At 39.0% G+C, this 25,838-nt stretch overlaps 1 protein-coding gene across 1 annotated transcript; it reads right to left on the bottom strand.

The window, feature by feature from the left end:
- Positions 1-139: 139 nt before the first annotated feature.
- Positions 140-25,519, bottom strand: LOC124630199 (proteasome adapter and scaffold protein ECM29). The gene is made up of 38 exons (XM_047163940.1): positions 25,384-25,519; positions 25,151-25,269; positions 24,838-24,966; positions 24,193-24,311; positions 23,489-23,614; positions 22,931-23,042; positions 22,414-22,553; positions 22,080-22,176; positions 21,729-21,818; positions 21,525-21,610; positions 20,710-20,822; positions 20,102-20,257; positions 19,634-19,760; positions 18,790-18,906; positions 18,104-18,407; positions 16,100-16,274; positions 15,262-15,639; positions 14,368-14,572; positions 13,380-13,521; positions 13,108-13,215; positions 12,892-13,005; positions 12,653-12,767; positions 12,072-12,255; positions 11,490-11,608; positions 10,869-11,038; positions 9,837-9,943; positions 9,369-9,498; positions 8,946-9,067; positions 5,752-5,971; positions 4,814-5,068; positions 4,193-4,382; positions 3,631-3,773; positions 3,068-3,219; positions 1,838-2,030; positions 1,368-1,506; positions 723-947; positions 401-472; positions 140-319 (listed from the first exon to the last, which is right to left on the bottom strand). The coding sequence occupies exons 1-38, from the start codon at positions 25,433-25,435 to the stop codon at positions 192-194; spliced, it is 5,673 nt and encodes a 1,890-aa protein (XP_047019896.1). The 5' UTR covers positions 25,436-25,519; the 3' UTR covers positions 140-191.
- Positions 25,520-25,838: the final 319 nt, after the last annotated feature.

The raw sequence follows: 25,838 nt of genomic DNA, 5'->3' as shown, positions 1-25,838 counted from the left end.
GGCTTATGTCCAAATTCTATCTCTGGAAAGCAAATTAATAAATTGGTAGAATATTGAGAAGGCCGATAGACTGACTCGCTTCTTGCGTGTGCATACACCACACTTCTGTTTTAGAGTATAATAAAATGAAAAACAAGAAAATGTTGTCAAAATTTTAATTACTGGTTTTCACGACAATAAATACGCGTGTACTATTTAAAATGCACTTTGATACTGTCCACTTTGGTTCGAATTTCGTGTGACGAGTCCTTTGATAAGTCTTGAACGTACGATTGGTAGATCGTTCGTAGCTTATCCAACTCCTCTGTTTTGTTGAGATCTGAAAATAAATTAAAAGTGAGTATAATCAGAAGATAAAATTCTTCGGAATGGAGAAAGTGTAGTGCATATCTGTATATACCTTTTAATTGTTTTACAAGTATTTCCATAATGTTGAGCGCATCTCTCCTGTGCCTTACTTGATTACTGTTCTCTGTAACATTAAAAAGATAAATGAGAATCTAAGATATCTGTTGCCTAACAACACGTCTACCTAATTTACACTGAATATTCCTAGTGTCTCGGTCTCCAGGCTTAAAAAAATGCTCTCTGAACCAGAGTGTACAAAAAAAAACAAAGATAAAGACGACTACAGTAGCATAATATTTTTAAGAAACTATAATTAGATATTCAATACCAAAGAAGCTTAGCAGTAATATTCTTAAAAATTACAAAATACTCACGTAAAGTATACTCAATAATCAACACGACATGTCCAGTGACACTACTAATAGCCTTATCCCGGTTTGAGGCGGGCATATTATCAGTCTCCATGGGCTCCACATTGCTCAGCACTGTGAGTCGCTCTAGTACCCGCGCGACGGACGCTAGGATGGCGAGCTGAGTTGATCGTGAGCTCGTCGGGTAGGATTTAGAGCAGTGCTCGAAGAATACGTCTTGGTATTTTTCTGGAAGATATAGAAAAGTGGTAAGTTAGGTATTTGGAATCTCAGTCCGGATGATCAACCTAAAGTGAATTGTTACGAGATCCAGTCTTAAAAGACGTAAGTAGATGGTTTCTATTTGTATAGGTGGGTAGTTTAAAGTGTACTGCTGGATAGTTTATGCACCACTACTGCCCAGTTATGACGTGTAGCATAAAGTGAAAAGAAAATAACTTCTAGAATTCTATTAATTAAAAGTTCACTTACTGCTGATTTTGATATTTTTCAACATAGCCAAACCTGACGTTAATGGTAGATTAGTGGTGTATATAAATGCTAAGCTACTTTTGTGTTTTGAATTTTCTTAACAACCCCTTGGTAAAAAGACAAAAAAATATAATTTTTATTAAACAAATCAACATTATTACATAGATATTAGTGTACCTTGCGTGTCAGGTTCCTTAGGCCAGGCTTTGCCGAGCAGTTCGTAGGCGGCTTCTTTAAGCGCCGTCAGTTGTTCGCGTCGCTGCCTCGCGCCTTCATTGTCTTCCTCGTCAGATTCCTTGCCCATTGATAACTCGTCCTACAAACATTACAGGAAATATGAATCATAAAATCGAAATTAGGGGAGGATTTACTGTTCTTACCACAAAGCAAGCAAAATTATTTACGAGGTATACAGTATGTATACAGAATTTACAGAATACAAAAAGTATACAGTGAACGGGAATATATCACTTTAATTCACATAGTGATGGTAAAGCGATGAGAAAGACAACATAATTTATTTTTTATCGATAACTGCAAATTATTTTATCGATACTTAGCCTGACGCTTGTACACCATCTCTTGTTTGTTCTACTAGTAATGTAGTACATGATGTTTGTGGTGATATATCACAATATGTGACTTACCTTAGACAGTATAACCTTGACGATGTCGTACAGCTGTTGGAAGCGGTCGCAGTGCGTGGCGGCGATGGCTTGCCCGAGCGCTGTGATGGCGTGACGCTTGTAAACCATCTCCTGTTTGCGACTCTCTACTAGTAATGCGTTGATGCATTCTGACGCTAGGGCTGCTGAGACGGGTGGCTCGTTTTCTTTTACTCTGTAATTTTTACATAAGAGGGTCATCATCATCTTCCAAGCCCTTTCCCAACTATGTTGGGGTCGGCTTCCAGTTTTATACAAGAGGGTACGAAGTCAAATACAATTATAATACGACCCGTCTTTTAAGCATATCAAGATGGTTCCAAGGAAGTTGGCTGGAGCGCATTTGAGACAGTCTAAGGGCTGATTTTTCAATCATCGGTTAACTTCTATCTGAGGAATAAATATGGCGGTTTGACATATTTTCCATACAAAAGCTGTCAAAACGTTAAAAATACTCCTCAGATAGGAGTTATCTGGCGATTGAAAAATCAGCCCTTAGACAGACAGAATCTAATGCCCAAACATTTTCAAAACCAATTATACCCACTTACTTAATTCGGATGTCAATTAAAGTGAATTTAAAAGGTAATACATATACATATAAATTGATTATCAAAATCAAAAATATAGTTATTATTGTTCTTAATGTCTATTCCCCTTCACATTTATTTCTTTTTTAAATATTCTCGTGCATTTCTAATGCTCCTGCTCCACCTGCGTTAGCGTTAACGTTAATGTCAATGGCCAACTACACGTTACTTATTGCATTAAAAATGCGTGTTGGCTACACTTAGGTTACAATGCCGCAAAGAGTTAATCCCTCATGAAGTAACGCGTTAACATACATTAAAGAGGTTAAACTCAGACACACAAAATAAGTCTAAAAACTAAAGCTTTCTCATTTGACCATTCCATGATCGTGCTCGTAAAATGCAGTTACCGCTTAAACAAAGTATCTACACTCGTCCTTGCATGCATGCAATGAGATGGCATTAATGTAGCCAACATCACTTAGCGCTCTAAGCTACGCACTAAAACCCTTTGATGTGTCCAAAAAACCGACACCCGAGTTATCGCTTAACTTTTAATGCTATTAATAATGCCATTTGTATAAAATGCCATTAAAACGTTGGCCACATCTGCGTAACGCCAAAATTTTACGCGTTAAGACGCAGGTGGAGCAGGAGCATAATAACATATAAATCAACTCACGCGCACAATTCAGCTAACGCCTCAATGACATGTTCTTTCCCATCGAACGTCTTGCCGTGCACTGCCGCCAACATGGCGCGGATCAGTTGTTCTCGGTGTTCGCCCAGACCTGACGATACTTCCTTGCATATTGTTTTTATTGCGTTTGCTGCCTGGAAGTGTTAAATAATGATAGTAAAATTTAGTTACTGATGGCATTCGTAGATAGGTGTCACATTATCTGATATACAACGCTTATATTAATGCTGATAGACATTAGTAAAATATCGATATACGAGAACTCGATTCTCGAATTGCACAATACTTATTCGGTAATTTACATCGACTTATAGATTCGATAGGTGAAGGGTGTGCGCTTTGGAGGCTGTCTTTTGTAAATTATGACATAAAAAAACGCTATTTTGTAGCCAAGTTTCAATACCTAAAGAATTCTTTAGGCACAGTTTTATAGTTTAAAATATATTTAAGTAAGTCTTGTTCGAATAATTCAAGTCCGATGTTTTGGTACAAAAGGTGGTACAGACATCATTAAGTGAGTTACAAACACAGGCTTCCCAACGTACCTGAACCTTCTTAGTCCAGCTGCTGGAGTTGAGCGACTTCTCGATCTCCTCGCGTATGACGGGCAGGTGCTGCTTGATGCCGCTCGCTCGCGCCGGGCTTATGTCCGTCCATATCTCCTCGAACATCTCTACTGTTGATGATTCTGATGGAAACAACAAAAGTTAGAAAATTAAATTAACTAGCTTGATTTGCTAAATAAAAGTTACAAAAATATATAGTCTTAAACAGATAACATAGTCAACTTTATTTAGACAAATAGGTATCAAATACGCAGAATCTATTTTTGTTAGGAACGATTTTCAAATCATCATATTTACTGTACAAAAGTTGTCAAAACGTCAACTATATTCTTCAAACAAAAGTTATCTAGTGATTAAAAAATCTGCCCTAAATTATATTTTACCAGTTTTCTTTATAAATGAATTACAAAACTTGTGTTTGTAGTACATTTAGAGACGCACAATTGGAAATAGTGACAACATAATAATTCCTTAACAACCAAAAAAAACCTTCAAAATAAACAATCGAGATTAAATATTACTTTAAGCCCTTTTCACTTACCTTCATCCTTAGGCCCATGCATGGCCAAGAACACCATAGGAGCCAGCACGGTCTCATTATCCTTAATATGCTCCATCTTAGCCTTAGATATAGACCTGAGGCACAGCGCGATGGCCGAACGAGAAGTATCGTCCTCTTTCGTCTCGTATAGTGTTACTAGTTTCTTCATTAGCTTCTCTACTGAACTGAACTGGAAATCATGGTACAACAATAGAAATTATGTATCATTGAAAAAATCGGAAAACCGTCAAATCAAGTGTTGGACTCGCGTGTTAAATATATAACCGCCCAAAAATGACGTTTGTTGTATGGGAGTACACCTAAAATATTTATTTTGTTCCAATTTCCAGTATTTGTTATTTTAGCAACAATTATACATCATTTGTGATTTCCCGGTCTAAATATCACGGCTCATGAGACACAGCCTGGTGACAGATGGCCAGAGAAGTCTTAGTAATATGGTCTCATTTTACCCTTTAGGTACAGACCCCTGAAACCTCAGTCAGTGGTAACAGTTTTATAGGAAAATTGTACTTAATACTATTGAATTAAGGTGCATGTTACCACTGATGTACAGTCTACCGTACTATGATGTAAAGAGTTCATCCATCTTCAACTCACCTTAGCAAAAGCGGAAACTTGACCCAAAGCTTCGGCACAATTCTTCCTCACAGTAGAATTTCTATCGAAAGTCCCATTCAATAGACTGGACATGATTTTGCCTGCCACCGGCTCTAGGTCGGCGCGTAAGTAATGAGCGGCTAATACCATGAAGTGACAACAAGAGACTTTGGTGCCAAGCTGCGGGGATTTCATCAGCTCTAAAAGTTGTGGCAGCATTTCCTTCATCACATCTATGTCCACGTATGTCATGCACTGTTGGTGAGAATAAGGAAGATAAGTCTTCGAAATTGTTTTTGTTTTCTTCTGTGTTAATATAGTGATTGTTGGAGTGCTTTCCGAATGGTACCATTATCGACTTTCGGTGGGTTTCAATAAACTATATTTCTGTGGATTTCCTCACTTTGACTGAATTCGACAAATCTTGTATGGGTCAATGTCTAAATCCTATCCCTAGGAAGCAAATCAACAGATAGACCATTGTAATTAGCAGGCTATTTAGGTACAATAGAACAAAATGGACCACTAGTGTTGGCAAAAATTAAGTTGCTCATGTATCTTTGAACTTTGCACCATCTTTTTAAAATCTGAAATACATCTGGAAGAGCTGATCAATGGAGTATTCTTTTAGGCTCGAGTAACACCGGAGTGGCAGCGGCCGGCAGCGACACGGCGAGCACTTTCAGTGTGAAATAATTTTTAACTAACTCCATACTTAAAAGACCAGTATCTCTTAAAAAGCTTGAATAGGTCACGCGGCCACTGACAGCCGCGGGCAGAAAAATCAACACAAGTCGTGAGACGCGCAGCCGCTCGCGGCGCCGCTGCCGACCGCTACCATTCCGGTGTGACTCGGGCATTAGGATTCTGAACTCGGAATTGTTAAGTTTAGTTATATTTTTTTAACAAAATACTCAATGATTTTATATCAAACTTACCTTAACAACAGTATCAGTAGTATAATGGTGCTTAGCAGCATTAGCTCTCATATCGTCTAAGACATCTCTTGTGGCAGTATCAGCTAGCGCGGTTGAGAGGTAGGACAGCCTGGCGGACTCGAGCTCGCCCGCGGCGCCCGCCAGCGCGGGGATCAGGCGCGGTAGGAACGGCTTCAGTGTGTCGCCCGCCGCTGTCACTAGCTTCGATACTGTTTGTAAGCTGTAGGAGTGGGACTGGTTTAGTATTGAACACATCTCGTGTGGCAGTATCAGCCAGCGCGGGGATCAGGCGCGGTAGGAACGGCTTCAGTGTGTCGCCCGCCGCTGTCACTAGCTTCGATACTGTTTGTAAGCTGTAGGAGTGGGACTGGTTTAGTATTGAACACATCTCGTGTGGCAGTATCAGCCAGCGCGGGGATCAGGCGCGGTAGGAACGGCTTCAGTGTGTCGCCCGCCGCTGTCACTAGCTTCGATACTGTTTGTAAGCTGTAGGAGTGGGACTGGTTTAGTATTGAACACATCTCGTGTGGCAGTATCAGCCAGCGCGGGGATCAGGCGCGGTAGGAACGGCTTCAGTGTGTCGCCCGCCGCTGTCACTAGCTTCGATACTGTTTGTAAGCTGTAGGAGTGGGACTGGTTTAGTATTGAACACATCTCGTGTGGCAGTATCAGCCAGCGCGGGGATCAGGCGCGGTAGGAACGGCTTCAGTGTGTCGCCCGCCGCTGTCACTAGCTTCGATACTGTTTGTAAGCTGTAGGAGTGGGACTGGTTTAGTATTGAACACATCTCGTGTGGCAGTATCAGCCAGCGCGGGGATCAGGCGCGGTAGGAACGGCTTCAGTGTGTCGCCCGCCGCTGTCACTAGCTTCGATACTGTTTGTAAGCTGTAGGAGTGGGACTGGTTTAGTATTGAACACATCTCGTGTGGCAGTATCAGCCAGCGCGGGGATCAGGCGCGGTAGGAACGGCTTCAGTGTGTCGCCCGCCGCTGTCACTAGCTTCGATACTGTTTGTAAGCTGTAGGAGTGGGACTGGTTTAGTATTGAACACATCTCGTGTGGCAGTATCAGCCAGCGCGGGGATCAGGCGCGGTAGGAACGGCTTCAGTGTGTCGCCCGCCGCTGTCACTAGCTTCGATACTGTTTGTAAGCTGTAGGAGTGGGACTGGTTTAGTATTGAACACATCTCGTGTGGCAGTATCAGCCAGCGCGGGGATCAGGCGCGGTAGGAACGGCTTCAGTGTGTCGCCCGCCGCTGTCACTAGCTTCGATACTGTTTGTAAGCTGTAGGAGTGGGACTGGTTTAGTATTGAACACATCTCGTGTGGCAGTATCAGCCAGCGCGGGGATCAGGCGCGGTAGGAACGGCTTCAGTGTGTCGCCCGCCGCTGTCACTAGCTTCGATACTGTTTGTAAGCTGTAGGAGTGGGACTGGTTTAGTATTGAACACATCTCGTGTGGCAGTATCAGCCAGCGCGGGGATCAGGCGCGGTAGGAACGGCTTCAGTGTGTCGCCCGCCGCTGTCACTAGCTTCGATACTGTTTGTAAGCTGTAGGAGTGGGACTGGTTTAGTATTGAACACATCTCGTGTGGCAGTATCAGCCAGCGCGGGGATCAGGCGCGGTAGGAACGGCTTCAGTGTGTCGCCCGCCGCTGTCACTAGCTTCGATACTGTTTGTAAGCTGTAGGAGTGGGACTGGTTTAGTATTGAACACATCTCGTGTGGCAGTATCAGCCAGCGCGGGGATCAGGCGCGGTAGGAACGGCTTCAGTGTGTCGCCCGCCGCTGTCACTAGCTTCGATACTGTTTGTAAGCTGTAGGAGTGGGACTGGTTTAGTATTGAACACATCTCGTGTGGCAGTATCAGCCAGCGCGGGGATCAGGCGCGGTAGGAACGGCTTCAGTGTGTCGCCCGCCGCTGTCACTAGCTTCGATACTGTTTGTAAGCTGTAGGAGTGGGACTGGTTTAGTATTGAACACATCTCGTGTGGCAGTATCAGCCAGCGCGGGGATCAGGCGCGGTAGGAACGGCTTCAGTGTGTCGCCCGCCGCTGTCACTAGCTTCGATACTGTTTGTAAGCTGTAGGAGTGGGACTGGTTTAGTATTGAACACATCTCGTGTGGCAGTATCAGCCAGCGCGGGGATCAGGCGCGGTAGGAACGGCTTCAGTGTGTCGCCCGCCGCTGTCACTAGCTTCGATACTGTTTGTAAGCTGTAGGAGTGGGACTGGTTTAGTATTGAACACATCTCGTGTGGCAGTATCAGCCAGCGCGGGGATCAGGCGCGGTAGGAACGGCTTCAGTGTGTCGCCCGCCGCTGTCACTAGCTTCGATACTGTTTGTAAGCTGTAGGAGTGGGACTGGTTTAGTATTGAACACATCTCGTGTGGCAGTATCAGCCAGCGCGGGGATCAGGCGCGGTAGGAACGGCTTCAGTGTGTCGCCCGCCGCTGTCACTAGCTTCGATACTGTTTGTAAGCTGTAGGAGTGGGACTGGTTTAGTATTGAACACATCTCGTGTGGCAGTATCAGCCAGCGCGGGGATCAGGCGCGGTAGGAACGGCTTCAGTGTGTCGCCCGCCGCTGTCACTAGCTTCGATACTGTTTGTAAGCTGTAGGAGTGGGACTGGTTTAGTATTGAACACATCTCGTGTGGCAGTATCAGCCAGCGCGGGGATCAGGCGCGGTAGGAACGGCTTCAGTGTGTCGCCCGCCGCTGTCACTAGCTTCGATACTGTTTGTAAGCTGTAGGAGTGGGACTGGTTTAGTATTGAACACATCTCGTGTGGCAGTATCAGCCAGCGCGGGGATCAGGCGCGGTAGGAACGGCTTCAGTGTGTCGCCCGCCGCTGTCACTAGCTTCGATACTGTTTGTAAGCTGTAGGAGTGGGACTGGTTTAGTATTGAACACATCTCGTGTGGCAGTATCAGCCAGCGCGGGGATCAGGCGCGGTAGGAACGGCTTCAGTGTGTCGCCCGCCGCTGTCACTAGCTTCGATACTGTTTGTAAGCTGTAGGAGTGGGACTGGTTTAGTATTGAACACATCTCGTGTGGCAGTATCAGCTAGCGCGGTGGACAGGTAGGATAGCCTGACAGACTCGAGCTGGAACCTGTAAACTAAGTACATAACCAAAGTACGTACCTTTTACATCAAAATCATTACGTATACGTAAAAAAAAATATTATAATACCTGACACTCCTGACTTCCTTCACTAGATTGGTGATGCCAGTATCCAGTAGCACAGGTAGAATTACGGACACAACTTGCTTTCCGTCCTTGCCCGTACTTACGTCTGCCGCTCGGATACATAGCTAAAATAATAATAAATATTAGAAAAAATATCAAGCACTTTACATGAAGCGAAATTAAAATTTCTGACAATAAAGTTCTCAAAAAAATGATTTATGAGATCCAAACAATATGTTCCAATATGGGTATTCAATGGTTCATGTAATAAAGTCTAAACAAAAGACCCAAAGCTACTGAATAGGTATAGACAAACATATAAAAAAACTCATCATTTACAGATTGTAAATGATACATCTTTAATACCGTGTACCTACATTCTTGTTTTACGTTAAAATTAGACTTTATTACAAAAGTTATTCTCACCTTAGACAGTACATTAGCAGTAGAGGTAGCCGCTTGTCGAGTACCTTCATGCACGTCATCCATTACTCTGAACAGTTGTGACCAAATAGTCGGCAGCTGCTCCAATGAGTCGTGTAAACTTTGTGCGCCTCTGTACAAAATATGAAGTAATTAATTTGTATTTATATAATTCCTACTTCTTATTTAGTTAAAAATTGCTTACTGAATTTCTAAATATTAACTAATTAGGTACTTGTGACATGAGAAAACAAATAAAACGGCTCCAAATAAAATTGGTATATGGGCAGAAGGATAACAATGATTTTCAAAATACTCTGGAGTGATGATGTTAATGAAGACATTTTTGACACCGATTAAAAACAAGTTTTTTTTTCTCTGGTATGTGATTTTGATGCTATTGCTAAACCTAACAGGGTTCTTCCAAATATTGAACACAATCATGATATTTTATTTGTAATGTTGAATTACCTCAATAAGTCAGCGAGTGCATTACAGCAAGACATCCTCACTCGCCATTGATTTGATGTCAAATTCGCCACTAAGTCGTCCAGGATCTCTTTGTGGTATTTATGTACCTGAACAAGAAACATATTGTTTTTTGTTGATAGAGGAATTTTAACAAAACTGTGGTCACCTTTTAGTTACTGAGGACTGACAGACCATCTGGCCAAATAGAGACTTCTATATCTTGAAAAATAATGTAGTTTACGATATCATATATATTGCTACCTAGGCTGTCTTCCATATGCAGATTTTTGTGTCCCGGCTGTCATTCGAACATCTTTGACAGCCATTACGGGTTGTCAGAGGCCAGTAAGTCTGACGACAGTCTAACCAAGGGGTATCGGGTTGCCCGGGTAACTGGGTTGAGGAGGTTAGATAGGCAGTAGCTCCTTGTAAAACACTGGTTCTCAGCCGTATCCGGTTAGACTGGAAGCCGACCCCAACATAGTTGAGAAAAGGCCCGGGAGATGATGATGAACTTACAGTAGCGGTAGTGTTGAGCACTATAGCATGCCAGATGCTCTGCATGGAGTTCTGTATGCGCGGCGTGGGGTCGAACCGGTAGCGGTACAGCCGCGGGACTATCTTCGGCAGGTGCTCGGATAGTTGGGCACCTGCTTGTAATACTTATTTGCGGCTGAGTAGCTATCTATCTGACCTGGGCCACCCGATACTCTATGATAAGACTGATTTTCAGATTTTCTGTCTACCCGTAACGACCGCCAAAGACGTTAAAATGACAGCTGGAAACCACTAGTTTATCGTGCTTTCCGATACATGGACGGTGCTTGCAACGATATATAGTGTAAACATTCACCGTCGTACCACAAAAACTTGTGAACGTCTATTGAACACTTGTCTAAAAAAATTGCTGATTATGACGTTGAAATAAGGTCCGTTTTGCAGCCACACTTTTTTTGCCAAGTGTTCAACAGATGTTTAAGTTTTTGTAGTAAGGCTGTCAGTTTCGGCTGCACCTGAGGATATAAAACTTACGGTAGCGGTAGTATTGGGCACTATGGCATGCCAGATGCTCTGCATGGAGTTCTGTATGCGCGGCGTGGGGTCGAACCGGTAGCGGTACAGCCGCGGGACTATCTTCGGCAGGTGCTCGGACAACTGGGCACCTGCTTGTAGAGCTATTGAGTGGAAACCGAACGCTGCACCTGGGGGAAGGTAAATATTGATGTTATTAGCTGTGATTCTTCATTTTCTACTTTTTGATCCACTACGTCACATCGGTTCGTATTTTTTTCATTGCCAAGATTGCCATTGAAGATTTTTGTTACAATTTTCATGAATTCCCATATTTATTAAACATTTTAACAAAACGTATTTTACATTTACATAGAAAAATAAATAACACAAAATTCATATAAAAATCCTCATCACCCTCCTTGTCGCTTTCACCTGAGGAGAGTCTGCCCGAAAGGAAGGCAACATTAACTATAAGTTATAGTAAAGTTTTGGATGACGGTTATAGTCTATAACCGTCATCCAAAACTTTAAATCCCAAAGCCTTTGGGTCACGGGAGTTGTTAAACTGTTGCTTAAATCAACGAAAGAGAATTTCCTAATTCTACATATTGTTTTTGTATCACAATATTTCGAACTAACCTTTTTTAGAGTTCCACATGGAATTGTGATGTGCGAGGTGCATGAACTTATACAGCAGGTCCGGTTGGTTCAGGTCTGATGCCAGGGAACACAACTCCTTGTACGTAGACAGGTTGCCGCTAAAACAAGAGAGTTAATATTATGTCTTGTTTAAAAAATAATTACTTGTTCTGACTCGCCGGCCGACGCGGGTGATGCGTTCTCGGTCGGCCTCTGAGACGAATTTTATAATGCAACGGCAAATCATTAACAAGGAAGTACATAGGAAGAATAAGTAAAGAAATATGTGAGTACATTTGGGAAGTATATAGGGGAGGAGTTCATAAGGGAGTATATAGCCGGAGTACATACGGGCATTACATAGGGAAGCAAAGGGAAAACATTAGGGAAATTAGGGAGTTTCATAAGTGAGTATAGAGAAAAAGTACGTAGAGGGAGTACATAAGGAGAGTAAATAGTAAACTGAGGAAGCTCATAGGGATAGAACACTGAGGGAGTTCATAGGCAAAGAACACAGAAGGAGTATACAAGGGGGAAATACATAAGCATATAACTTTAAGTACCCCTAAAGCACCAACTCACCCAGTAGGAGCCTTCCCCAGCTGTCCCTCCTCAAATATCTTAGTATCCTCAGTGACCTGCGCCACAGACCGCTTGCCACTCGTCAGCTGTTCGATGATCTGACCCACTAGGGCTTGTTTCTGACTCTCGTCTGAGTTCTGATATACTAGGGACAGACCTTTGCTGGCTACGTCTTGTACTATGTCTGTGGGTAATTGTGATAATTTAAGTAAATTAGTAGTTAGTTATTTTTTTATATTTGTCCAAGGGATTCAACGTCAAAGTTAATGCTCTTTGGTCTACTAATGACATTGTTATTGTGGTTTTGAAGGAGAGCAAAATGTTTAATTTTAAAGTGGCAAAGAGACTGAAACATCAAACTGGTATTTCTCTCATACAAACTATATCTCATTCTTACTAATATTATGATTGCGAAAGTAAGTCTGTCTGTTTGCCTGTCGCACTTTCACGTCAAAACTACTGAACCAGTGTTTGAGTGGTTCATGAGTTTAAAGTGTGAAATTTTGCAAAAATAGTAAATATATTCGCAAAAGGAATTTGAAAAAGACGAAAAATGATAAATCAAAAGATTCATATCTTACCGCTATTCTCTGATAAGAAGTCCATAAAGACATCTTGTAATATTTGCAGTTTGCTCTTGATCGGCTCTCGTTCTGGACAGTTCTTTAGCAAAGCTAACAACCAAATACTGGTCGCCTAAACAAAACATTTAAACACAAATATTAATAACTCCACTAATTTAAAAATAGAATAAATTATTGTTTAAATTTAAAAACAGAACTCAACAATTATTTATTTTTAAATGAATTGTGTAACTTACTTGTCTGGAGTGTGGATGTGGATGTCTGCCAATCTTGAAGAGCTCATGAAGTAACCACTCTAACAGTTGATCATTTTCTTTTAATGCTTCCATATTCTTTATTTTTGCCGTACCCTATCCAAAAAAAATTACATATATTTTTTTGTCCTACAGAAAATTTTGGAATAAGCCAAATAGCACATGTTAGCACTATATGTATTGCAAATAAAACCTTACCTCTTTAGGCAATTCGGTCCACAAATCCCTGTTTTCATTAGAATTAACGCCTTCAACACATAAAACCAGCGATTCGCCTATTTGCAAATGTATTTCAAACTCTTTGCTCTAAAAAAAGAAAAATATCGACATTGAACACCAACCTTGTTTTGAATTTAGAACGTTCCGAACGGAGCAAAAAGAAGGAAAGAACAAAATGAGCACCCATTTAGTTCTCTCAACAGCAGTATGTATATTTTGATGAATATATACAATGAAAAAATATAACTTACATCTTTAGCCATTTGCAGGAATCCCATGACGATCTGTTTGGCAAAAGATAATCTTTCTCCACAACACAGCAGGCCAAGCGTGAACAGCGCCCTCTCTTTTAACTTCGACGGCAGTTTTGCGTTGCCAACTATCTTGAACAATCTGAATGAAAATACATAAACATAAAATATGGACTTGTGTAGTGTTGCAAAAAAACCGTTTTTTTTCTAGTGTGAAAAAACACCTTGAAAAAAAAACAGATAAAAACTGTTTTTTTTCTGGGCCATGTTTTTTTCAAGAGTAGGTATAATAACTCTAAAATTGTTAGGGCATTTACCGTTAAAGATTAATACTTAAGGTTACATAATAGTCTTAGGTTTATTCTTGAATCTACGGTACTTTTCTGATAAAACAGAACCAAATTTCATGAAAATATTGGCAACATTCATTGATATTAACTCAACGAAAGGGAAATTTTGAAAATTGAACTAAAAAGTAGGCTAGAAAAAAAACCAAATTTAGAAAAAAAACAACGATGCAAAGTTTTTTTTCATGTTTTTTTTCAATAAAGTGAAAAAAAAACAAATCGTTTTTTTTCATTTTACATCACTAGACTTGTGCAAGCAATATAGGACAGTAGTGAGATATTGTTACATCAAACCTCCCTTGATTTCCTCACGCAAACCACATTCTGGAAAGTGACTACATTGAATTATATTTATTAATTATGCGCGACCAGTAGGAACGACATCGTGCACCGGGATGGACAATAACCTATTATAGCCTTCCTAGTTAAAAAAGCTATCTAACAATGTCGTTTAGAGCTTTGTCTCACGGTTAAACATGGAACTACATGATCTCATCGTTACCCTTCAACTTCTTCCCGTTTACGCATAAAATATTAATTAAGGCTTACGCTACGTTTTCCTATTTCAAATACTTTCGGAGCCTTTCGACTGCAGACAAAAAAAAATCCTCTTTGTAATAATAGTACAGACGTTCACTCACCTATCAGCAACAATAAACTTGGTAACATCGCCCTCTTCAACATTCGTATCGCTCTTATTAACATTGAAAGGGTTATCACTCTTCAGTAACTCGTCCTGTTTAGCTGACGTATTGAGCAGAGGTAAGCCGCTACAGCGAGCGAGGAGAGAAATGGCGGAACATGACGAGCTTACAAGAAGCGGTTGTGGACTTGATAGGAAGTTTGCTGTGGAGGTGAAATGACCCATATAGACTACATAAGTCAACGTACAAAATACAAAAACGAATTAAGGAATATAGCAGAAAAGTTAATGTTATATACTTACAGAAGCACACATTAAAAATACAAAAAAAAAAAAACTAAGCAGATATTATAGTTCGGCCATTCAGAGAATGCGTTCCTGACACGTCGCGATTGAACTGACGACGTAATAACATTCATTGATTATTGATATAATAATGTTGTTTTAATGCTCCTCAATTGTTAAAACGGTAAACAACCAGCAAAAATATTTTTATCGTAACTGCAACGCCATTGCAAAGTTACGTCGTCAGTTCAATCGCGACGTGTCAGGAACGCATTCTCTGAATGGCCGAACTATAGAGATTAGATTATTAGGGTTAATCAAATCAAATCAAATACCTTTATTTTACCTTTTTTTTGCATTGGCCCATAGATATATACCTTAATGACTAACATACATATTATATTAGGGTTACTGACCCTTTATCAAAATTAACTATTGGCTCAGTTGAAATAGGCAAAATATTCGATGTAAAAGTTAAGGGGTAACCTATGAATATCTCTTTTCTAATCTTATAGGGAATACTGTCCTAACTGTAAAATACTCAAGTCATGGTTGTTTGGCAATTTTGAAAACCTTTCCATATAAAAGGTTCAAAAATAAAACTTACCAAAAACAACAGCGCCTTCCTGATACGGCTCCCAATTAGCAGGACTGAATCCTTTGCCCCCAAATTTTCCCCTCTTCGCCAACACGACGCATCGTTCACACAAGTTCGACACGGCCGACAAATACCCACATTGTGCTTCCAAATTCTTATTACTTTTTCCTTGTACTACAAACTCTTTGATCTCCTTGTCTATAGCAGATTTCTCGCTGGTATTGACAGTGATGATGGCATAAATAACTGATGCTATTTCGCGAATATCCTCCTTGGTGCTGGTGGTGAATAAGTTGCGTAGGAATGGGAGTAGACTTGTGTATTTTGAAGACATTTTTTCTGGTACACAGCCGACAATGTCCAAGAAGCATGATAGTGGCATGATTTCTGTGAAGGTAAAGTTATGAAGCTTGTTATAGTGAAAGTAATTGTGTACAGTTAAATATGATTTATAAATTGTGTTACATTATTTTTTTGTCACTTTGAGTATCATTAGTAAGCATACTATCGCTCTAATTTCGATTAGTTTTATTTTTAGGATAACAGGTTGGCAACAGTTCATTCTTGAATATATTACGGCCGGCCGTAGCCGCATTTCAGGCTTTAGAACATATCATAAAAAATCACATAAATATCCTAATATTCCACGAAGGGCAGCACTTCTACTAATTACCCTTAAAACATTTACGGCCAATTTCACCAGTTACTTATAAAGTCTCTGAACAAAACTGAAGCATATCAGGAACTTATCGAACAAAAAACCTAGAATTTTTCTGTTTATACATTTGATTTAATTATGTTATAAGTCTGTGCGCTTAAAAATGAAATAAATAAATGACAAAAATACCTGGACTAGCATTCAACAGTGAAGTGATCATAGTAAGGTACCGCTCCAACACTTCAGTATTGAGCAGGTTATCATAGAAGTATTTCGCGAGGAGCGGCGACTTCGCGTTCGGGTGGTTCGAACAGTCCTTTAAGTTAGCGTCGCGGTTCAGGCACATTCGCATGTAGCGGAGAATCTGTAGATACAATAAAATTTAGCTTTGAACACTAGGACAGTCATTAAACGAGCGCAAATTGCGATACTCTCTAAATTTACGCCGCGCAATGGTGGCCGAATCATTGATGTGATAAAACTCACGCACACAAAAACCACGGTCCGCTCCGGTAAAACTTTCAATGGCGAATGAATTCCCAAAGACCGTTGATGCTATCCCCGCACCCCGCATGCCATTCCCGCGCGCCATTTAAATTTTATTCGAAATTTAGATTTCAAAGGACTTATGGGACACCCAGTATGATTTCACCATTAGAAAGCTATGTTATCTGCGAGTATCATAGGCTATATTATATCCCGGTGCGGGCAGTAGCTCCCACGGGACGCGGGTGAAGCCGCGGGAAAACGGCTAGTAATATATATCCCACCCAAAACAAAAATGTGAAAGACTGCCAAGTTCGATAATATGGGAATGCTTCGCCTATAAAAGAAGTGAGATCTGAATAAGTACCAAGTTCCATACACATACCTCAATTAAAAATAGTTACTTTTTAATGATGTTACTTGGCAAGTTTTCATACACCTTGTTATAAATCTACTAAACGCAATGAATCAAGTATTTAATTTTCTATTAAAACTTGCCAAGTAACATCATTAAAAAGTAACTATTTTTAATTGAGGTATGTGTATGGAACTTGGTACCTATTCAGATCTCACTTCTTTTATAGGCGAAGCATTCCCATATTATCGAACTTGGCAGTCTTTCACATTTTTGTTTTGGGTGGGATTTCATTTATTTTTGTAAGGTTGTTCATTTTATTTTTTTCTTATGATGAAGTTAGTTAAAGAAATGTCTCATTTATACTATCTTTTAGATTTTTTAATATGCACTATGTTTCTTACAAAGAAATGAACTAGATTAACTAAATGGACTAGATTTACCAACTGACTGACATGACATGTTATCATATATTATGTTCGTGGATCAAAGTTACACATTCGTTATTTTCGAAAGTGATTCACACTTGGCCGTTTTCAGATTTTTACTTTACTTTGACTAAATACAAACCTTTGTACCATTCGAAGATATATTATATAAATATAGATAAATTTAGTTCGTTTTAGTTCCTTAGGGGTATAAATTTACACCGGGTATAAAACACCTTCATTATTTTGAAACCGACTCACACTTGGCCATTTTCAGATTTTTCCCTTTACCTTGACATAAAGACCTACCTCCATGCCAAATTTCAAGTCAATACGACCATTGGAAGTGGTCTAGGTTTTTGATGAGTGAGTCAGTCAGTGAGTGTATAGTAAAAATAGCGATTTTCTGACGTCAATATCTCAAGACCTACAATAGGTACATTAATGAAATTTTGTATTTTAGATAAGTGAGGGGGTCTCAACAGATACTAGAAATTTGATATGCGTAAATAAAATAGATTTTGAGTTACAGGGGGGTCGAATTTGGCCCGAAATGGTTCGTGTAATATAACCCACGGCCGGTGTGTCGCTTTTTTTGCTCGAACTTGGCGGACACACTGCCGTGTGTCTAGATTATTTAAGACTTGCATGTGAATTTAGAACGAAAATGCAAAAAAGAAATACAGATACAATGAGAGTTTCTATTATATTGTACTATCAATTCATTTAAAACGATCAGTAAGTAATTATGTAAATCCGTGTTCATTCTCTGCACTCAGTAACCACAGTAAGTATGTTGCGTATGACATTTATATAAAACAAAGACATGGAAAATTGATGACTGTCAAAAAATATGTGATGCATTCAGACATATGAACCGATAGAGGCATTGAAAAAACATATTAACTTAGTTATATTACGTACCTCTTGATAAGTCAACGGATGAAACTGCAGCACCTGATTGCCGACCACAAACCGATGCTTAGCATTGGACCCCTTCTTCCTCTTCTGCATTTGATCCCAAACGTAGTTCACTACTTCCCTAAACTTTGGCACTTTAAACTCTTCCACTTCCGGAGCTCTGTCCTTGTCTTTCTTAGAAGAATCCTCGTCTATGGTGACTACTGATGCTTCTTTCTTTGACACGTTGAATACTGCGTCCTCTATTTCGCTGGCTCGTGAAGTACCGTATAGACATTTTAGTGCTTCCGTTGAGATGTCGTCTTGACTGAAATATAATAATGGTAAATATATTTTTTATGTCAAAAAAATAAATATAAAAAACAAGATACTATATTTTCTTGATATGGTCTAAGATTTTTTTGTCAAGGAAGCCGGGAACAATTATTACGTGGCTCTAAAGATTTGTAATTACATGTGTCACTAATGCGAAGTGGGCATTCTGTGTGAAGTGCTTGGGCAAACAAGAAACAATTCGTTTTGCTGTTGACGTTATGAAGCTTGCGTCAGAAAACTACAATTCTTGAGCAAAACTAACGGCTAATTATAATTAATTCTTATTTTATTGAAAAGTAAGTTTTTTCTTTCCTGTTGTGTTTCTCTCCCATGTGCGTAGAAACATTCACAAATAAAAATAAATAACTGCATACCTGTCTCCACTGGCCAATAACAGCAGATATCTAGAGGGCACATAGTCCTGCGGGAACACGGCCGCGGAGTAACGCATCGCGATGTACCGGATCATTGGCTCTTCACTGTGCATGTAGCTACGGAGATAATTATGTTATGTTCACTTTCGTAATTTAGTCTTTCTTTTGGTGGGAATCATCAAATGTATTTATTTTGTTTGGCTCGCCAACCATGAGTACATGGTTACATTTAAATTATGCATTTAAACTTATTTCTAAGTGCCTCATCACTTAAAGAAACGCACTGCATGCACTATACTTTGCACATAGGTAAACCTACTACCTAGGGAAAAAAAGCATTTTTTTAATCAAATACCTAGTTAACCTAGGGGAAAAACTAAACGGAAAAAATTAAAAATGTTAACTTAATACATAAATGCTATCAGGCAAATATTTGTGACTAAATAAATCGAAAAAAAATATCCCGCTGTAGGTACAGAGTGTATGTTGCATCGTAAGCCCTTTGTGAACAGTGACCGAGGTAACTCAATCAATCAATAGGTAACTTAGTCAAGGGTGTCAAAAATGGGCGTTACCAAATAACTACAGCGTTTGTGTGGAACGGACTTTATGCTGTTTACGTGGACCAATACAAACCCAGTCAAAATCTGTAGTACTCATTCATAATAAAAACAGGGTAGTGTGAAATCAGTTTTTTGACAGTGCGGTAACGCAGTTTCTTTTTTCATACCTAAAACTCAGGAGCGCTCAGCAGGACAATTTCCATGCACATTTACACTAAAAAGTATAACTCACCCACTTTCGTGAGATTAACATGTTTACTATGTTAGAATATATAACTTACTGGTCCAACAATGCGAACAGTGCCAACGCTTGTGGTTCGTCGAAGGGACTGGTTTTAGTGCTGTCATCCACATCCATCTTGTCGCCTTGTGATGTGCTGGCCGACGCAGTGGAGGTTGTCGCTTTTACTGTGAATGTTAAGAAAAATAAACATGAAAACTGTACTTCTTTATAAAGCAGAAAAGTTTGTTTGTATGTATGTTTTTTTGAAAGTGCTAATCTCAGGAACAACTGGTCCAATTACAAAAATTCTTTCAGTGTTAGACAGCCCATTTATCAATGAAACTACCTCTCGCACGTAGCTAAAACTAAGCTTATATGTTACTCTGATATACCTAAGCTATACTACTCGAAGTTTCATCAAAATTCATACGGTAGTTTTTGCTTCAAAGAGGAACAAACATTTGAGATATAAACTTTGGCCTTTATAGTATGGGAAGATGAGATTTCATAATTTAATTAGGTTTACCTTCAGCATTAATCTTGAAGCCAGCCGACATCTCGAGCAGCGCGTCTCTGAGCGCAGTCTTCATTTCGGGCACAGCTTCTGGAATCTTCTTCACCAACTCCTCTAGTAACGCGAACTGATTGTTTATCGTGTCTGGACACTTCATTGCTAGACGACCTGCATGTAAAGAAAAAAGGTAACATAGGCATTATAAATTACAAATGAAATATAAAGCCCATAGCTAAAAGTTCACCGACAACATAAACGTCAGAATTTCAAAACAATTGCTTACTGTGAAAACTACGTGAAAAATAGTATATATATATATAACACTAATATACGTGAAAAATAGTAAACAGTTGTTTTAAGAAATCTTGTTTTGGAGAAACTTGTCGGCGAGTTTCGGCCTTAGATACTAAGTAAGTAGTAGTTATAAAATTTTAAGCACTATTAATTTAGCACATCAAGAATCTTTCAAGGTATCTAGTTGCGCAATTTTGCCTGTTGATAATGACGTAACTCTAACCATAAATGGTTCCTTGGACCTAATTCATTTCAGGTAAAAATGTTATGCAATTTTCAACTCTGCATGAAAGACTTAAGATTCAATATATCTCAGCAGTACAAACCTAAACACATGTAGGCCTTAGGATGCTGTTCAGCGTGCTCGTCTGATCGGATGAGCTTCAACAATCCTTGCAGGAATACTGTCGCTACCTTCTTCAGCTGAGTTTCGTCGCCACTGAAATAAATGTGTCACAGTAAAATACATATCAATAGTATGTATTGTTAATCATCTGCCTAAATTGTCCACGATTTTGTTGGGTTCTGTCTCCAGTCTAAACAGATCCATCTATATACCTACCAGAGTTTTTTGAGTTTTTTTCATATCAATAGTATGTATTGTTAATCATCTGCCTAAATTGTCCACGATTTTGTTGGGTTCTGTCTCCAGTCTAAACAGATCCATCTATATACCTACCAGAGTTTTTTGAGTTTTTTCATATCAATAGTATGTATTGTTAATCATCTGCCTAAATTGTCCACGATTTTGTTGGGTTCTGTCTCCAGTCTAAACAGATCCATCTATATACCAGAGTTTTTTGAGTTTTTTCATATCAATAGTATGTATTGTTAATCATCTGCCTAAATTGTCAACGATTTTGTTGGGTTCTGTCTCCAGTCTAAACAGATCCATCTATATACCAGAGTTTTTTGTCGTATCTATCCTACATCCTCAACCCATTTATCCGGGCAACCCATACCTCTCAGTAATACCGGTTGTCAGACTTTCTGGCTTCTAAACCCATTACGACTGCCAAAGATATTCAAAAGACGCGACCAGTGACGAATTTAGCATGCTTTCCGATATACAAACCACAATATTTATTATCAGCACAAAATGCTGTAAAAAGTTGGTAATATATTTTTGTTATTGACTCACCCATTAATGACATTTAGAAGAAACACTAAAGCTTGGTTCCTTAACCTTGAATTTGTGTTTGGATCAAACAGGGATGAAAATACAACCTGTAATAATTTAAAACAAAAAACTTTTAATTGGACCGTAATTGAATGAAATGGTTGGTAATGAATTTATTATTAATCGCATATATTTTGATAAATTAAAGCAGTATATACAATTTACCTGCACACAATGAGGGAACATAATCGCCGGGCCGGTGGCTTTGTTCAAATACTGTATCAGTTTCAAACGCAGCCTCGTGCAAGCTGGTACCTAGGAAAATTAATAAAATGCCATGAAAGTCGTTAGTTAGTCATCTGACGACTGGAAATAGTCAGTTTAATAAGACAATCTTTAAGTAACTTAAACTATGCAGTTTGGATGTGCAGTCGATTTTTGAGAAATGAATTTACACATTGATCAGTTAGTCTATTAACTTCAAACTCGCCAACTTAAATTGAACTTAAGTGTAGACAGAATAAAGTTTATAATAATAAAAAGGATTAATTACAATATACGGAAGATTTAACTTACCTTGCGGTCATCTGGAGGTACCTTCATGCCTCCCCAAGTGCCCAAATATAGGGAGTACAATGGAGCTACCACTGACGGCAGAGACCAGTCTACGGAACTGTAATATAAAAAAAAATACTATTATATTGTCTATTCTTTTGATAAATGGGACGAGGTTTTAGATGATAATCTGTCGTATTTTGTTAAGGTTGACCTAAAATGCAACCTTGCGGAACACCCATTAATTGAACACACCATTTCATTAACTGAACCCATTATAAAAAAATGTAATACCAATTTGCCCATTTGAAGCCGTTAATAAAACAATCGAAATAAAATGTAATAGTTTTTTTACCTGTTAACCCTAATAAGCGGGCTATTCGCGCAATTGGCAACACTGAACCGCGAATCCGCCGCGGCAACGATCAACGTCAACAAAGTATCATTCATGTTGAATATATCCTTGGCTATAAAATTCACTATGGACAACTTCATCTGAAAATATAAAGATGAAAATATTTTTAAAATCTCTTATAGATACAAAGAATAATTACTTAGGGTACGTCTACACGGTGCATGTTGCTGGAGCAAGTTAACATACGCAAGTGACGCGCGCAACGCAACAGAGCACGTGAGTCGCTGGATCCGCACATGTAACCATGTCAACTGCGCATGTGCCTCAACATGCGCGAGTTACTTGCAACGTGTAGATGCACCCTTATATTTAAGCACACAAATAAACATTGACTTCATTACAAATAATAATGCCCTTATTGGTCATTCAGTTGTTAGTTTGAGTAAAGTACCTGAATTACAGATAAAAAGGGCATTTTATGTGCAATTTCAGTTAAGTATTTTCTTGTTTAGTTTACCTCTTCCAACTGGTTAGGATTTAACTGATTCTTGTCGACGATGCGTTTGTACGTCTTCATGCTCATACCGGGCGGGATTTGAAACTCACTCTCTCCAGGATTTGGTAGTGCCCTAAAATTCATAAAAAATAAAGACTTTAAAGAAACAAAAAAACTTTTGTCTCAAAACTTTCCCAACTATAACTATCTTTACTAGAAATCAATCAAGTTCCAATATATTTATTTATTTATTTATTTATAATACTTTTTGCACAAATAGTACAATGGCGGACTTAACGCCTTAGGCGTTTTCTCCCAGTCTACCTTTGGATGGTGGGGAAATAGCAGTGGTAGGTGCAGTTATTAGATATTATCTACATGCAAAGAAAAGAAATATATATATATAAATATATATATATATATATATATAGAATATATGGACAATAATAAATAAAATATATACATACATACATATTAAATATATACATATATAACATTAAATTCCCAACATGTGTAGCTTTAGAAAGAAAGCGTGTAGAAAAAGAAAATATTTTACTAAAAATAGAGTCTCAAAATTACCTGTATGGCAGAAGTAGCACATCAGTGGCAAACTTGAGTATCAAGTTGGCAACTTTAGGCTTTTCCTTCAAGTTCAGATCATTTTCTTTGATATTGCCCAGCAACGGCATGACTAGCATTAAAATACTGTAACAAAGAACATAGACAAAATAAGACAATGAAGGAGGATGTGTTGCTCTCTTTGCTAAAACATAGTAAGCAAACATGCTTCTCAACATGACAATGGTTTTCGTCTGGGGTTCTGAGAGTTAGAATATAGCATACAATCTTCTATATGAAATTCTTGCTACTATAGTTCGGCCATTCAGAGAATGCGTTCCTGACACGTCGCGATTGAACTGACGACGTAACTACATTCATTGATTATTGATATAATAATGTTGTTTTAATGCTCCTCAATTGTTAAAACGGTAAACAACCAGCAAAAATATTTTTATCGTAACTGCAACGCCATTGCAAAGTTACGTCGTCAGTTCAATCGCGACGTGTCAGGAACGCATTCTCTGAATGGCCGAACTATAATATTATAACTGCTGATTTTATTGAGATTAAAATTGGGCATGTATTTAGGTTCATATCCTGGATACAGAGATAGAACAGTCACAGACAAAATCTAGGCATAAAATTGAGATTTATTACTCCACCTAAACACTAGATTGAATTAGCTGGTAAACTGATGTAGTTGTTAAGCAAAATAGTCTCACCCATCTTGATGTCCCTGTGGTTTGTTCTCAATGGCTTGCAACAGAGACGGAGCCAAGCTGAGCTGCTGATCATGAGGCAGCCTTGGGAAACCCATTGTTATATAAATTATTGTGAAGTTCTGGAATAATAAAACATAGAAACATGTGACTTGAGGACCTCCTCTTTGTTAGTTGGTTAAAAAATATGTTAATCACCATGATACTACTGCATTTATGATTAATAACTATGATTAATAAAAAATCATGACATTAAACTTATCTATGTGTTGCTCTCACTGTCTGATTATGTTTTATATTATAATCTATTGTGGTATTTATCTAGCAGTATACTAATTCAAACAACAGAATCCTTATACAATTTCTATTTAAATTGTTATGCCAGTAGGATCTAAGTAAATATTTATTTCTGACTGTGTTTACGCTCTAGATGACACAGCAAAAATATGTACATCCTGATTTCATGTGACAAAACATCTTTAAAAGCCATTGACATCAAGCCAATATTTTTAAAGATCCTGAGTACAAACACATTATCCTTTTTCTTCTAATCAACTCTAACAAGCTCTTTGTCAGATTTTTCTCAGATCCTGTTAGTCTCTGGTGTAGACTATTACCATATTATAAGAAAAACATTAAAATACTTACAACAATGAAGCTATTAGAAGTGGGCTCCATGTACAACTGTAAGAGTGTCTGCACCGGCAGCTGGACATCAGCGCGGCACTTCACTCTCTTGTTCACGTGTACCAACAACTCCATCACTTTGGTACGCACCTACATACATTCAGACATATAAACAAATAGTAACTGAAGGGATGGTTGGCATAGTAACACAAAGAAAACTGATAACTTTGTTGATAAAAAGTAAGGAATATGTCGAACACGTCTGTTTATGACATATTTTGGATAAATTAACGACGCAAGCTTCACAGGTGTGTGTAAATAAAGCAACCCTGACCTGTTCATATGGTGAGGAAAGCTTCAAAATGACAGGAGGAAGGAACCTGTTTAGGCAGCTCTCGAGCTGATCATCACTGTCCGCGTTGCCTAGACGCAGAAACACGCGATCCAGAAGCACTAGAAACAAACAAACGAGACTAAGATATGCGCTGAAGAACAGCCGGTCGACATGGTGTAGGTTATCGCACATTTAAACACTTTTCTTGGGATGAGCGATATATTACTACTTACACAAATCATTGGAACAATCGTTCCCACTCTCTGTTACTTCCATTTCAGACATTTTCGATGTTTTAATTCACAATAACTCCGCAAAGTTTGTGTTGAAGATGACAAACAAAAATATTTGACAGCTGCTTGCTGTTTGACGTTTCATCTCTGAACGCGTTTCGTTTCATGCTTTATACAATTACGCCTTGTTAACGAATTAATGAACGACAGGAGACATTCGATCAATATAGCTAGGTTTTCTAGCAAAACGGTCGATATAATGGCTTAGGTTCCTCAAAAGGGATTACTCGAAACCAAAACGGCGCAGCTTAGACCATCGAAAGGCTTTAGGACTTTATGCAATCCAATGACTGGCGTTTTATGAGCGATAGCGTCTCTCCGCGCAGCACCTACGTTGCACACACGCGACTTTGACGTCGCGTGCCAAGCATCAATGTCCATTGAACGCAATGATT

Source organism: Helicoverpa zea, chromosome 5 (assembly GCF_022581195.2).
Source record: "Helicoverpa zea isolate HzStark_Cry1AcR chromosome 5, ilHelZeax1.1, whole genome shotgun sequence".
Classification (NCBI taxonomy): domain Eukaryota; kingdom Metazoa; phylum Arthropoda; class Insecta; order Lepidoptera; family Noctuidae; genus Helicoverpa; species Helicoverpa zea.
The sequence above is the reverse complement of the archived record's forward strand: the minus strand, read 5'-3'. Positions and strand labels throughout refer to the sequence as shown.